The following is a 15,867-nucleotide window of genomic DNA, read 5'->3' on the forward strand; positions in this document are numbered from 1 at the left end:
GGTACGTGGGCCTCTCACTGTTGTGGCCTCTCCCGTTGCGGAGCACAGGCTCCGGACGCGCAGGCTCAGCAGCCATGGCTCACGGGTCCAGCCGCTCCGCGGCATGTGGGATCTTCCCGGACCGGGGCATGAACCCATGTCCCCTGCATCAGCAGGCAGACTCTCAACCACTGCGCCACCAGGGAAGCGCCACCAGGGAAGCCCCACCAGGGCTTTTATAAAAACTGTTCCTTTACCTGGAAGGCCCTTTCCCCAACAAAAATATATTTGGTCTCACATTCAGTCAACAAATATTATAAGAACCTTCTAGGTTCCAAGCACTGTATTCTGGATATGATGGATATAAATAAGTCAGGGTTCACATGTTCAAGGAATTTATAATTTAGTAGGGAAGACAGACAAGTAACATGTTGAAACAGAAGGTGCACGAGATGAGCACAGAGTCTGTGGGAGGTCATGGGGGCGGGAGGGGTGGGAGGTGGGGAAGCCCAGAACTGGCAAATCAAGACAAGGGTCCAACAGTTAAAATAAACAGGATATCAACTAGAATTCACCTGAGGAGTTGCTGAGTAAAATGATAAAGGTAATAAAAACTACCATCATTTGTTGCGTCTCCATTAAGTTCAGGGTCTTTTTACATACATAATCTGAAATGTCACATTTTATAGTACCCATTTTCCAAATTAGGAAACTGAGACTCAAGAACTTGCTCAAGCCCACACAACAAATGATTGCCAGGGCTGGGGTTAGGATATATCTGCCACCAAAGTTACTACATACCTTGTAAATACAAGGTTAGTTCTTGATTAATATATCAGTTCTTTATGACTACCCACTTCTCTGATATTCCACTATCCCTCCAGACCTAATTCCAACCTAATTCATTCATCAATTCAAGGAGCTCTCTGAGGTTATGATGCATCGAAAAATACCAGTGGCATGGCAAAGTTTGTGATGTCTTTTTCTTTGTTCACACATAGAAGTAACAATGCATCTTCAAGTTGGTGGCATCTGAAAGTCCGTAAATATGCAGTATTGTGCTTATGTTATATTGCTTAATTTCTCTCTTCCCCAAATAGACTATAAGCTCCAAGAGGGCAGGACTTTTGCCTTTCTTCTTCATTTTTGTACTCCCATCATCTGGAATGTTGCTGAATAAGTTAATGACTGATTAGATACTGAGTGTCTACTAATTATCAGTGGCTCTGTGAAGTGCTGGATGTAGAGTCAGGGACAAAATAGACATAGCTTTTGCTATTCTGGAGAAGATGCAAATTAAACAAACAAGTGAACACATAAGCGCATAAATAAATGTTCAGTGTTATGTGGTAAATTGAGAGAAGTGAAAATGTCGCAGGTGCTGTGGAGAAAATAAATGGGATGTTCTCCAAATTTAGACTGGAAAGTCAGGGATGCCCACTACAAGCTGATATCCAAAGGTGAAGGCAACAAGTCCAAGAATCCATAGTACTGTGCTACCTGACATGGGTAATAGCTAATGTTCACCATCCATCCGAGTCCAAAACATTGTCTCCCCTCTTGCAACAACATGTGACGCTTATTGTATCTGCATGCGTTTTTAGTTATGTTTTTGAAGATATCCTTTCTGTCCACCTAGATTACAAATGCATTCATACCTCTGGTGGAATAGAAAGAACACTGGATTAGGAGATTTTGGTAGTAGTTCTAGCTTTGCCCCTATTTTACAAATTGAGAAAGTTATTTAAACTTTCCAGTCCTCGATATCCTTACCTATAAAATTAGGAGGTTATATTAAATAATCTCTAAGGTGTCATTGAGCTTTAACATTTAAATTCTATAATTAGCTTATTTTAACAAGCAGTTATTGAGGATCTACTATGTGCTAAACTTTCTGCAGAAAGACACAATCCATTCATTCAAAGTGCTTACGATCTTGAAGAGGAGACGGATACGTTGATGGCTTCAATATAGAGCAACAAAGAATTTCCTCTGCTTCTGAACTTTCAACTACTGTCATTGTCCTTCCCTAGGTGTGAGCAGAGATTCTCCCTCTTAGTAAAGACATTTAACTCTGCCTGCCGCCAACAGATGGGGCAAGTGGTCACATCAACTAGACCCTGTTGCATTGGACTTGAGAGCTGGTGAATGAGAGGGAGCTTTGAGGATCTAAGTTTTGTAAGAAAATAAGCATCTGTATGCCAGGGTAACATGGGAATTGAAAGTAATGGTCATTTTGTTCCACCTGGATGGAGATGGGAGTGAGGTTGCTATGGGGTGTGCCAAACATGCTATTGAGGGAAATTTCATAGGGCATTGATGTCTCAGTTGAATTTTGAAGGAAGAAGAATTAAGCAGGTATATTAGTTGGGATACCTTCAACTGCAAAATACAGACTAGCCATTTGAAGATGGATTTGATAAGAAATGCAATCATTATTCTGTAATATAAATTGCAGGGGCAGGAAAATTCCAGGTTTGGCGCCATGGCTCAAAACATCATTGAGAGCTCCATCCCTTTCTTGCGTCTTGGCTTCGTCCTCCTCAGAATATTGCTTTCTGGTCTTCAGCTTTTTCCTTCATGATTGCAAAGTGGCTGCCTAATCCCTCAGCATTTTTTTAAAACAATTGTATCTTAAAAAGTTGAAAGGGGGTAACTTTTCTCAAAATCCTTTTAATCAAAGAGAAGAACCATGTTCTTTTGCCCTGTTTCCCCTGTTTCTTACCCCAGTCTCAGCAGACTTCCCTTCAGGTCACAGTGGCCATGGCTGGTGCTGTAAACAGAAGGGAGGCTGGGAAAGCATGTACCTGGCATTTTCAGTCTCCATGTTGCATGGCAGATTCTGTCTGCTGGGAGGAAGTGTGCGTGTGAAGGGGGAGTGGGGAAGCGGGGAATGGTGTGGTTGCTGGGTAAGCCTCCAACTATGTCTTCCAAACAGGAAAGGAAGGAGTGGGGAGTTATTAATGGACCTCATACTCAGACCTGGGCACCGCCCTTTGCTTTCTGAATTGTAGGCATTCAATTGATATTTGCTGATGGTGGGATCATTGTCATGGAAATGGAAAATCAGTGTCAAGTCAGGTAACTGAGTAGTAAAATCAGTTATTCTTTCCAGGCCGTGACTGGATGAAAAAATTTTTAATTTTGTCACTTGAATGGGTGACTGTTGATATTCCTACTGGGTGGCTGAATTAAATACTAATTCAACATCAGGAGAGGCAGTGGTGGTGTTTTTCTAAAAACCATGTCTAATTTGGCAACAGTTTTATAATCTAAAAGGAAATCAGGGAAAAATATGAGTTCAGTGGAAAAAGACCAGATCCTAGGAAATGAAAGTTTACTGAAAACACCATGTGTGGGGCTCTAATGAAAAAAAACAGAGCGCAAGATGGCCCCAGGGCTATGGAAAAAAATTTAGTATGTCCTAATGATGTACTTAGTGTCTGTTGATTACACATGGAAACTCACAAGAAAAAGAAGCAGAAGAGGACACCAAAGTAGTGCATTTAAAAAAAATCAACTATATATACAAGCAGACATTAACATTTTTTAAAAAAAACTTCCTTTGCCTTTCTCACAAGTACAAACAAAACAGAAAGCCAGAAGGTTGTCTTCTGACTATAACAACAGCAACAAGAATATTAAATAGAGAATGAAAGAAGACGCAAGTGATTGTGTTGGTAGGGTGTGGGTTATTTTAAATAATTCATATGAAGTAATGCAGAGAGACTGCAGAATCAGTATGAGCATGTCACAACACACCGATCCTTCGAAATAACTTCTCACCATGTCTTTTTAAGACTGCTAAACCCTTTTGCAAAATTGTGAGAGCTTGTCTGGAGAACAGAAAGCATTAGAGGTGAATAAAAGTTATGGGTTTATTTCCCATTGCTCTTTCTTTGAAGAGATTGCTCCATTTTTAAATGACTGGGACTATTTAGCTCCAACCATAATGTATTTCCAGTGGGTTTTTTTTTCTTTTATCTAGAGTTTTATTCTTTTGCTCCGTTCCACCCTACTTTTCTTCTCATGAATGTGAAGACATGTAATAACTCAGGAAAAGTGGCTACAAACGACCACGGGTGGTTGATTATTTCCAGTTTCATGGTGAAATGGTTCCAGTTTCATGGTGTTTACTATGAGGTGTCAAGCCAGGTGCCACATTTCTGCTGTTAAGTTTTCTTTCCATCTAGACTAGATTCACAAGCTTTTTGAAGTTGTTATGCTTTTGTTGACCAATTTTCTAACACCACTTGGAGTTCGTAGATTCGTCCAGGTCCTTGATTCGTAGATGCGTCCAGGGCGATGCAATTTCTGCCCTCCTTTCAGTATCTAATGAGACCTGATGCAGTGTTCTTCCTCAGGAGTCCATGTTAGAGTTATGCAGGGATCTTTTACCTACACACAGGCATCTACTTGCCTTAGTGTGCCAAATCAGAAGCTCTGTGGTTGGGCCTGGCAAAAACATACCTGAAAACACTTCTTTGAGTTATTGTGATGTACAGGTCTGGTTCAAACCATTAGACTGTTGGAAATCATAAGTTTACTCTCAAAAAAAGAGAGAAAAAAGAAAAGAAATGGAAAGAAAAGAAACAGAGAGAAAACAAAGGCTGCATAGACAGCCCTTGCATCTGACTACTGTGACAGCTAACCTGTATGGGAAAACTGGGAATTAGCAGAGTATAATGGTTAAGAGACCAACTCCTTGGATTCAAATTTCTGCTCTGTTGTGTGACCTGCATCAAATTAATTAACCACTCTGAGCCTCAGTTCACTCATATTACAATGAGTATAATAATAATGCCTGTAGTAATTTGGGGATTTAATTATGTATTACGTATTAGATTAAAAACGTATAAAGTATTTGCTGATACACCAACATAAACTGGTTGTTCAAACAATGTCAACTGTTAGTATCTCAGGCTGCTCAGAGGCTCAGATGTGAAGTCAAATAATACCTTTGATAAAAAATTGAAAACATGAGTGATTGTAAATAAAGGCATGTTGTTTACTAGATACAACATTTTAAAGCCTGAGATCCATAGTGAGATTTTGTTTTAGGTCCTAGGTATTATAAATTTGGGGTCCATATTTAATATAAATAATTATATTAGCATTTAGAATGCCAGAGTCCCTCTTAATTGTATTAGTAAAAGCCTAAGGTATCATAAAATGACATGTAGAAATTACTGGCTTGGTTTATTAAGGATGGTATTATTTCTGGTAGGTCATGAATATTATGGGCTGCACTGTCCAACAAGAGGATTAAGAATGCATTTATGCATCAGTAAGAAGGCAGGAGAAGAAAATGGCAATTCTTAAAATTGTTTGATAGAGATATTTCAGAACAAGCATTCAATAGTCATCATAGATAACGTTAGATATTTGTCTTAGTTCTCTATATTTATTCTGTACTTTAGAGGTTTTTTCTTTTAAATTACAAATGGAAGTGGAGCACAATTATCTTTAATAATCTTTTCAGTGCTTGGGAATCTCCTATGGTTCTTAGTCTGGCCCTGAGTCAGACTCCCTTCTGGGGATGTGAGAATTCCACGTGAGTGATTTCTTTAGACCATGTCCTCTCATAGTGATGCCATTTTGGGGTGGAGTTAGTAGAAATGCTGTTAACAAAAATCTTTGCTCTTATCCACAAATGTTTGGCATAGACAATGAGCCACCTGGTTCATCCAACAGACAGGAATCACCTGATATGTAAATTCTCTTTCAGTAGCCCTGATTTCCCATTAGACAGCTTTGCCAACTTTGTTTGTAATAGACTGTAAGCTCCACATACAACAGGGCCAGGTGGTCCCCATGGTTCCTAGTATCAATATCAGCAATGAGAGCATTACAGAATTTCAGAATTGAAAAGGGTCTTATGGTGGGCCAAGTAATAGTCCCCCGACGGTGTTCACATCCTATTACCCAGAACGTGTGAATACCTTAACTTTACAAGGTAGAAGGGACTTTGCAAATTTGATTAAATTAAGAATCTTGAGATGACGAGATTATCCTGGATTGTTGGGTGGGTCCAATCTAATCATAAAGATTCTTATGAGAGAGGCAAAAGGATCAAAGTTGGTAGAAGGAATTGTGACAACATAAGCAGAGATTGGAGTGATGGAGCCATAAGCCAAGTAATGCCAGCAGCATCTAGAGTCTGGTAGAAGCAAGGAACTGATTCTCCCCTGGAGTCTCCAAAATAAACCAACCCTGATGATACATTGATTTTATTTTATTTTATTTTTTAAAATTTTATTGGATTATAGTTGATTTACAATGCTGTGTTAGTTTCAGGGGTACAGCAAAGTGATTCAGTTATACATATACCTATATTCATTCTTTTTCAGACTATTTTCTCATATAGTTTATCACAGAATATTGAGTAGAGTTCCATGTGCTATACAGTAGGTCCTTGTTGGTTATCTATCTTATGTATAGTTGTGTGTGTATGTTAACCCCAGGCTCCTGATTTATCCCTCTCCAACCACGTTTCCCCTTGAGTAACCATAATTTTGTATTCAATACCTGAAAATCTGTTTCTGTTTTGTAAATAAGTTCATTTGTATCATTTTTAAAAAATTAGGTTCCACATATGAGTGATATCATATGATATTTGTCTTTCTCTGTCTGACTTACTTCACTTGGTATGATAATCTCTAGGTCCATCCACGTTGGCATTATTTCAGTTTTTTTATGACTGAGTAATATTCCATTGTGTATATGTACCACATCTTCTTTATCCATTCCTCTGTCGATGGACATTTAGTTTGCTTCCATCAAAAGTCTACAAACAATAGATGCTGGAGAGGGTGTGGAAAAAAGGGAACCCTCCTACACTGTTGGTGGGAATGTAAGTTGGTACAGCCACTATGGAGAACAGTATGGAGGTTCCTTAAAAAACTACAAATAGGACTCCCATATGATCCAGCAATCCCACTCCTAAGCATATATCCAGAGAAAACCATAATTTAAAAAGACACATGCACCCCAATGTTCATTGCAGCACAGTTCACAATAGCCAAGACATGGACACAACCTGGTGATACATTGATTTTAGCCCTGTAAGACTCATTTTGAACTTGTGACCTCCAAAACCATATGATAATAAATTTGTGGGGTTTTTAAGCTACTAATTTGTGGTAATGTGTTACAGCAATGATAGGCAACTAATACAGACTTCATAGAATCATCAAATTTTATTTTATTTTTTTGATTGAGTGATATGAGGCTCAGAGACCTTGGCCATTCATTTATTCACTCATTCAACAAAAATTTATTGAGCTGCTAACATCTGCCAGGCACTGTGAGCAATAGACATACATGATCCATGCAATGCCTTTCTGAACCTTTCTCCCAGTACCCTGGGCATCAGAATCTGGAGTGGAGAGACCCCCCAGAGGAAAGATGTTTGGAGCTGATGAATACTGATGGTGGTAGGCCTGATCCCCAGAGATGCACTGTTTCCATTCCTTCCAGGGCCTTGGTAGTTTGCTTTTCTTTTGATTTTTTGAACTGCCCAGGACTTAACAAATTCCTTCATTTACACAAGTTGGCTAGAGTGAGTTTCTGTGGCTGTTACGCCAACCCTAATAAATTATCTAAATAAATAGTCAGCTGATAGTGACCCCTGATCATGTCAAAGGTTTGTGACAGTGTTTTAGACCAACAATTTATTTTTAACAAGCTCATTTGATTCCACAGAAATAGTCTTCAGGTCATCAGCCCACTGATGTTTCATCCCCAACAAGCTAAGTCCACATCTTAATCTCAGCATTTGGGAAACATTTTTCTCTGTCTACGTGGAAAGAAAAATGTGAACCACAGACTGAATTTGCAGTTCTCTGATGTCTGAGCTGCTCCAGTGTGTTATGGAAAGAATAAATATGAATTTCATAATAATTCCATGAATATTATCTACCACCAGCAAATAAGAAAATTGCCATTGCTGGATAACTTCTAAAATACTAGCCATGGAAGGGATGATGGCTGATGTTTAATGTCTTAAATAAGTAGCTATCATCCTCCTCAAGGAATAGCAAGTTCTTCCAATAAAGAGAAAGGATAAGTCAGAGAGCAGAGGTACAGGGACTCAGACTATAAGGTTAAGCTTAATGATTTCAAGCACAGACCCTTGATGAATCTGGTCCTAGACACCCTGAGAATTCACTGTGTCTCCCCTTACAGAGCTTGCCAGACTCCAGGGATAGCAAGATTCAACAGATTGGTTAAGTGATTACACTTGAAGCCAGGCTTCACCATTTGATTTTCTTGATCAACTCATTAACCTTGTTAAACCTCAAGATCCTTGTGTAGAACTGAGTCACTTTCTGCAGCAGAGATGAGCACAGCACAGTAAATCAGCTACACCTCAATAAAAGAAAAGTAGGACCAATAATAGCATCTTTGTTCTAGATGAATTATAAGGTTTCTATGAAATAATATGTGGATGAAAGTCATAGAGATGTTCACAAATAGTCTGGTTCTCTTCTCTTCTGGGTTAAGACTGAACTTTCTCACCCCTTGTGGAGTGAGGGTGATGACCAAGTGACTCACTTTGGCCAATGACATATGAGCAAAACTGACACATGTCATTTCTGGGAGGAGCCCTTTAAGAGCCAGGATTAGATTCACTGGCTCATTGTCTTCTTCAGCAACGTCAGGGTTCAACATGGGGACTTCTGCATCCTGTGGGGTCCTAGCCTGAAGGTGATATGGTGCTCATCCACCAGCGAACCTGAAATAACCTTTGTTGTTTTAAGCCACTGATATATTTTGGAGCTGTTTGTATCTACCAAACAAACTAGACTGCTAGGAATCCCATGTAAAGCACTTAACACACAGTAACTTGTCAGGTTGGATGAGAGGTGAGGTCATGGGGGTAATTCATTTACTCATTTAACAGAAGTTTACTATCACATCTAGATGCTATGCAGGGTGAATATCATGGTGAAGGGGGAGACAGAGTCCTTGCCTTCATGGAGTTCACAATTATGCTGAGGCTGCTACCCTTCCAAAACTGAGAAAAACAATCAGAAAAGTTTCACAGCCCTGCTGGAGAGAAAAAACCGTGAAGTTGGGCTGGGCAAAACTCTTCATACAAAGACAGAAGGGCAAAGAATAGTTATCCCTACCCAAGAACCAAAGATTGGTTGGGAACAGTGGATGTAACCTGGTTGATACTGGTTCTGGGCATGCCTGAAGGTGTGACTCCTGCCTGGCTGTGGCACCATTATCGATGCTTCTGCACTGAGTTCCCTGACCCAACATGTCATGACTGCACCCAACAAAATGGCCCTCTTTAATGGAACCCATGCCCTGTTCACTCCACTCAGATGAACTCACACTCTGCCTAGCCACCACCATCCCACTAGACCAAAATAAAATTGAATGTTTCCCAGCCTGATTTACCATACATATACTCTGGCTGTATTAGACCCACCTGAACTATAGCCTTTAGGGTAGCTTTCAGAAGAAGCTGAGAAGCAACAAATCAAAAGGCTATTTACTTTCCTCCCTTTCTGGAAACAAATGGCATTTGGTCAAGCATGGTGGTGATCCTCACTGGGTTCCTGGCAGTGGACCTGAGCTCTGTGATGTGGACGCCTGGTTCCACCAAGGTGGGAAGGCAGAGGTCCCTGTTGCAGTTCTGCCTGCTCCCACATGAGAAGGAGTGTTGGCAGTTCAGCACTTTGAAAGTCAAGGAAGAACACCCTTTCATATTGAATCTAACAGTCAGCACCTTGGGCTCAGCAGAGATGCCCCAGTCCTGGCCACTACCTAGCAGAGTGTTCTTCTGGGCATCTCACAGAGAGAGGGAGAGGAAGGACTCTAAGTTAGTTGTTGATGAGCTTCTTCTTTATGCCCAGGAGTGGTTTGAAATGAAGTATACAGTTTTTCTGTGTTCTTGGAGTAGCTTAATCAGAATTGATGACGTCAGGAGTAAAAACATCGTCTTGAGATTCACGTTGCTTCATTAGGAATCTTGGCCCTGCCGCTTACAAGATGTGTGATCTTGAGTGAATTGTTTGGTCTCTCTGAACCCCAGTTTTCTTACCTGTAAAATGGTAATATTAACATCTTATAGGTGGTGTTCAAAGAATTAAATAATATATGTTAAGCAGTGTCTGGGGCATAGTGGACTCTTATTATGTGTTCATGCCTTTTCCTTTTTCCTTCTAAAGCAGGTATGACTAAGTACTTCTTTTTGCTCTTCTATCTGTGGGAGAAAGCATTATGCATCTTTGAGGGTTACAATGCCCCTTCCATTGCATCCATCATATATTTATTTATCCTCCCAATAATGTTATGTGTAAGAACTATAATGATGCTCATTTTATAGATAAAGAAAGTGGAGTGCAAGGAGATTAAGCAACTTGATCAATGATCACAAAGATAGTACTTGTCACAGGTATGACTTGCACTCAAGTATTAGACCCAAAACCCCTTCTCTTTATAGTCCTTGATTTTTCTTTGAGATTTGCATGGAGTCTGACTTTGTTGTGGCCAAAGATTAAGCCATGTTTAGCACTATCTCTGTCTACTGGCCTTTATATTTCCATTGTTATCAGAAACAACTTGATATAAGGTCAACCTTAGGCATGTTGAGCCTTCATCGGGGAAGGGGCAGTTGCGTAAGTGTTAGGTTGAGTGTGTAGGACTGGAACACCACATTTTAATCTCTGTAGGGTCTCAGACTGGCAATCAGAAAGGGAAAGAAGGTGTGCCTGCTATCTTTTCATCCCTTCCCCCAAACCCCACCCCCATCCTGGGGATGCTGATCTTCATGGACTACATCCCTCTTTGCAGGGTCACCTGGGAATGGTTGGGTTTCTTTACCAAAGATGATAGCTTGTCTCAAGCTATCATTCACTTCTTCTGAGTTTCATTAATCATGCCATCTCCTCATTTTCGAGGGCCTATGACGGTCAAGTTCTCAGGGTACTGCACAGCAGTGTAAATAATGCCTTATCAAACCTTCCTAAATTTAGCCTACTATTCTGATGGGACCCTGAGTGACAATAAGTAATTCCAAATGGTACAAGGAAAATGTACCCTAGGTAGATGATGGCTGTCAATAATCGGTTTCCTTATCCATCACCAAACCAAAGTCCTCAATCACACAGTGTCCTTTTGGGACTCTTTTCCTCTTTCAAGGATACCATCGGTAGTAACTTTAATTTGGTTTTCCCAATATAGAAAGTGTTGGGCTATGGTGATGTCACCATAGTAAGTACACCTGTTTCAGTACCTGGAACCTTCTTTCCCTAGATATATCTCTGACCTGCCTTTCACTTAATTCAATGTCATTTTGCTCCAACGTCATTTTTTTAGAGAGGTCTTTCTGGACCATGCCATCTAAAACAGCAATTCCTGCATTGGTCTCTGCCTCCTTACTCTTCTTTATTTTTATTTTCAATATTGTTTTTTAACCACATAAAATATTATATACCACATTTAGTTGTCTGTTTTTCACCACTAAAATTAAAGCTCCATGGAGCAAGGACTGTCTGTTTTGTTAGTGCAATTTACATAAAACGACCTACTTGGTTAAATAAAGGGGAAGTTTGTTAGGACAAATGCAAGCTCTACAGAAAGAAGAAAAAAGAGAGTACAGATTTCTGCTAATAACTATTCTGTCATCATCGAGAAAAGCAGACCAAAGTACCATGTTCTGATCACTGCCGAGAGGTGTATCTTCCTTTAATTAAGATAATTCCTTTAAGGACGTTCAGTTCCCTTTACTGCTCTCTCATCAAGTAACTTTCTATCACTAAGTCAGTTTTTTAATTGCCTTTTTCCTAGTAAAGACTGTGAATGAAGGGCTATGGGGCACAAGCATTCTGATCACTAGAGTTGTTCATTCCCACTGTTCTCGGTATCTCCCTTAGTAATCAGTAAAGTTATGTTCCTGTTTATAAGAAGCATCAGAGGTAAAACTTAGGTAAACTCACAAAACCAGGTTTATGAACCTGGAAAGCCAAGGTCTCAACTCTCCACTGTGATTTCCCTCCAATGGGTAGCTGCCGTGATGAAACACATCTGGAAAGGTTATCCAACCTTACCCATGGCTCTCATCTGCTATCCAACGTTACCCATGGTTCTCATCTGGCATACAAATTTTGGGACTGGTTAGTTTCAAGTTCATATGGGCTTAGATGCAGCAATAGTGGATCTTCATAATTAACCTAAATTAGCTTAAGGTTTATAGTGTGTTACTGGTAGAAAAGGGAGACATTGCTGTAGCATTGACCACACAGTTTACTTTTAATGGACAGATTTTCATTTAGTGAACTGCAGCAAAACAAAACAAAAATGCTGCAGACATTTATCTCTCAGTAGCTACCTAATAAAGCTTAAACTGGCCAACTTCCATGCCCTTCAGGGTGCCAGAAATACAAACAGGAAGTTACCATTTCCATAGCAATAACAATTCTGTAATAAAAGCTGAGGAGAAACAATAAAACGAAGGTCAGGATAAAAGCAATTTACATTTTAACATCCTAACACTATATCAGAATAAATTTTAAATATCAAAATAGAGTCAGAGTAAAATTAGAGTAACATTTGTGATCAAATGACTTTTTTTTTTCATTTTTAGGCATGGCTTCCGTCTGGTCTTGTAGCAAGGCGCGAACTTATATAGCATCTCTAAATTCCCTCAACTTGTAAGTTCTGCTGTGTCATCCTATGGATAATTTTGACCAAGCAAGCCTCTCTATTTCAGGTATAAATGTTCTTTTCAAAGAAAAGATGATTCTCATATGATTCATTGTGTTGATCATTTGCTTATATTCACTCCATTATTGTGAGAAGCCATGCACAATAATGCGTGTAATGAAAACAGTGATTTTAAGCAAGTCAAATGGATTCTTCAAATATCCCTAGTAAGCCAAGAGGATGACAGATTATCCTTTGGGAATGGGCATAACCTGGAACTGGTAAATGTTCCTTGATTTCCCTGTGCTTGGACCTTTCCTTTCTAAACTATTAAACATTCTTTTCCTCTAACTATAGAAGATGGAGGTGGTTTTCTAAGACAGTGAGAAGATACTTTAACATTATGTAGAGAAAGGATGAACTGAATGTCAAGGAGACAGAAAAGGGACATTCTTAGGTTGAGATGAGTAACCAGGAGATAATAAACCAGTGTAAAGGACAGAAGAGAGGGAAGAGGGGATTTAGGTCCATAAACCATGAATTTGTTATTGCAACCTTGAGCTGTGCAAGCTTCCATGGCCTTCTGTCCTTGTAAGATAATGGGCTTATAAAGCAGATAAAATTGCTAACAATTGGGACACTGATACAGAAAATTAGAATACCTTTTATGGTGATAGACTCTATTTTTCATAAATTATCTTTCATTGTTTAAGGAATACATATTCAGTTTCTTTAAATGGTGTAAATGCCTTAAGAGTAGTTTCTAAGCTTTCCACTCCTTTAAAAATGTGTTGAGCATCAAGTAAGACCCAAGTAAATTCTCATCCAAAAATGCCTTTTTACCCTTTTATTTTCTCACTTTACCTCCTGTTACTGAAATGTGATTTTGATGTGGGACATTGGCACTGATTTTGAATTAGTTGCAACCATGTACATTGCAGTTTACCCAGAATCCATAGAAAAATGTCTCTATAAATCTACATCCTAGCCCTAGAATGTCCCCCCTTAATTGGGTTGACAAGTGTGTTTTAATATACTACAGTCCTGATGAGATAGAAGCATGATCTCCTCAACTTAAGTAAATGCAAGCCTGATAGCCAGAGAAAGAGTAAGATGACTCCCTTTTGCCTCTAGCTGTGATAAATTTATGTATTCATACTTAAAAAAGACAAATTACTTTTCTTAACATAATCCTAAGGGGATTAATACTAGCAAATATTATGCCAATCTCAAAGTCCTGTAATTTTAGTGTACTGAGCACTTACAGGAAATTGTGTAAGAAATTGTTTAAATGGAATACTGCCCTCTTATGGTTACACAGATCCTTCTAGAGCCAAACATAAAATCATAGTCTTTAGTTAGGGCAGTTAATAGAGGGATTTAATTAGTGGAGAGATCCAAAAAATGTAACACAGACTTCGATTTTACACGCTACAAAACGGAGTTGTATGGAGGCAACTCATTCTAGGTTTATATATCTAGGTTTCACAGAGGCAAGGATAGAACCCAGTTCATTGCTTTTTCCATTCTAATGCATATTTGAATAGAATTATAAGTTCTGGTTTCATAATGCAGATATTTCAAGGGAAATTACAAAACATCAATTTTAGCAAAGGATTTTGTTAATAAGAGTCATTGTACTAAATCAATATGATGTCAAAACTTTCCAAACGTTAGAGGACTTCAGCATCTTGTCAAATCAGAAAATTTGGAAAGTTTTCAAATATCAAACTAAAAAACTTCCAGTTTTCAGGACATTTTATTTATATTCTCCAAAAATCATTCTTATTCTTATTTATCATCTGAGGAGTCACAGAACAAGTTGAATACATATATCTAACAAGTGGCAGTCTGTCAAACACTGGATAAAAAAAGCATTTTTTTCCCTAAAAACTTTCATCTCTTCCAAGATAACCATTTGCATTTTTATTTGTTCCCAGGCTGTTGTTTTTATTTAAATCAACTTTATTGAGGTATAATTTACATACAATAGAATGTATACATTTTAGTGTACAGTTGAATGAGTTTTGATAAATGCCTGTGCTTGTGTAACCATCATCAGAATCAAGATATAGAACATATACATAGATATATAGAACATATATATCACCCAAGAAAGTTTCATTGTCCTTGATCTCAGTCGATCTCCCCATTCTGGCCCCAGGCAAACATTTATCTCTTTTCTGTCTACTCTATAAAGAATAGATTTGATCTATACAGACCTTCATATATAAGAAGTTATAAAGTAGATACTCTTCCATGTTTGGTTTCTTTCTTTCAGCATAATGGTTTGAGATTCATCATTGTTGTTTTGTACATCAGTAGTTTGCTCCTGTTTATGGCTGAGTTGTGTTCCATAGTATGGATATACCACAATATTCATCTTCTCACTAGCTATTGGATATTTGGTTTGTTTCTAGTTTGGGGATTTTTATTAAAAAATACTGCTGTGAAAGTTCATGTAAAAGTCATAGTGTGGCCAGATGTTTTTAGTTCTCATAGGTAAATACCTAGAAGTGCAGTTGTTAGCTCATATGATAAGTGTATTTTAACTTCAAGACACCACTAAACTGTCATCCAAAGTGGCTGTATGATTCTACATTTCCACCAGAAATGTATGAGAGTTCCAGTTGCTTCAAATTCTTGTCGCCGCTTGATGGCATCAGTATTTTTTTGTGTGTGTGTGAATTTTAGAATTTTATTTATTTTTTTATACAGCAGGTTCTTATTATCCATTTTATACATATTAGTGTATACATGTCAATGCCAATCTCCCAATTCATCCCACCACCACCACCCCTGCCACTTTCCCCGCTTGGTGTCCATACGTTTGTTCTCTACATCTGTGTCTATTTCTGCCCTGCAAACCGGTTCATCTGTACCATTTTTCTAGGTTCCACATATATGCGTTAATATACGATATTTGTATTTCTCTTTCTGACTTACTTCACTTGGTGTGACAGTCTCTAGACCCATCCATGTCTCTACAAATGACCCAATTTCGTTGCTTTTTATGGCTGAGTAATATTCCATTGTATATATGTACCACATCTTCTTTATCCCTTCATCTGTCAATGGGCATTTAGGTTGCTTCCATGACCTGGTTATTGTAAATAGTGCTACAATGAGCATTGGGATGCATGTGTCTTTTTGAATTTTGGTTTTCTCTGAGTATATGCCCAGTAGTGGGATTGTTGGGTCACAGGGTAATTCTATTTTTAGTTTCTT

General features: G+C 38.7%; 1 protein-coding gene across 2 annotated transcripts in view; it reads left to right on the plus strand.

The window, feature by feature from the left end:
• Positions 1 to 15,867, plus strand: part of COLEC10 (collectin subfamily member 10) — a 170,933-nt gene that overhangs the window by 40,967 nt on the left and 114,099 nt on the right. The window contains exon 3 of one of the 2 annotated variants that reach the window (XM_059995098.1): positions 12,581 to 12,706. The exons of the other annotated variant lie outside the window; for it this stretch is intronic. Within the exon in view, the coding sequence (XP_059851081.1) occupies positions 12,670 to 12,706 (37 nt within the window). The 5' untranslated portion in view covers positions 12,581 to 12,669. The remainder of the gene's footprint in view (positions 1 to 12,580; positions 12,707 to 15,867) is intronic. 2 annotated transcript variants of the gene reach the window in all.

This window comes from Delphinus delphis, chromosome 17 (genome assembly GCF_949987515.2).
Source record: "Delphinus delphis chromosome 17, mDelDel1.2, whole genome shotgun sequence".
NCBI lineage: Eukaryota > Metazoa > Chordata > Mammalia > Artiodactyla > Delphinidae > Delphinus > Delphinus delphis.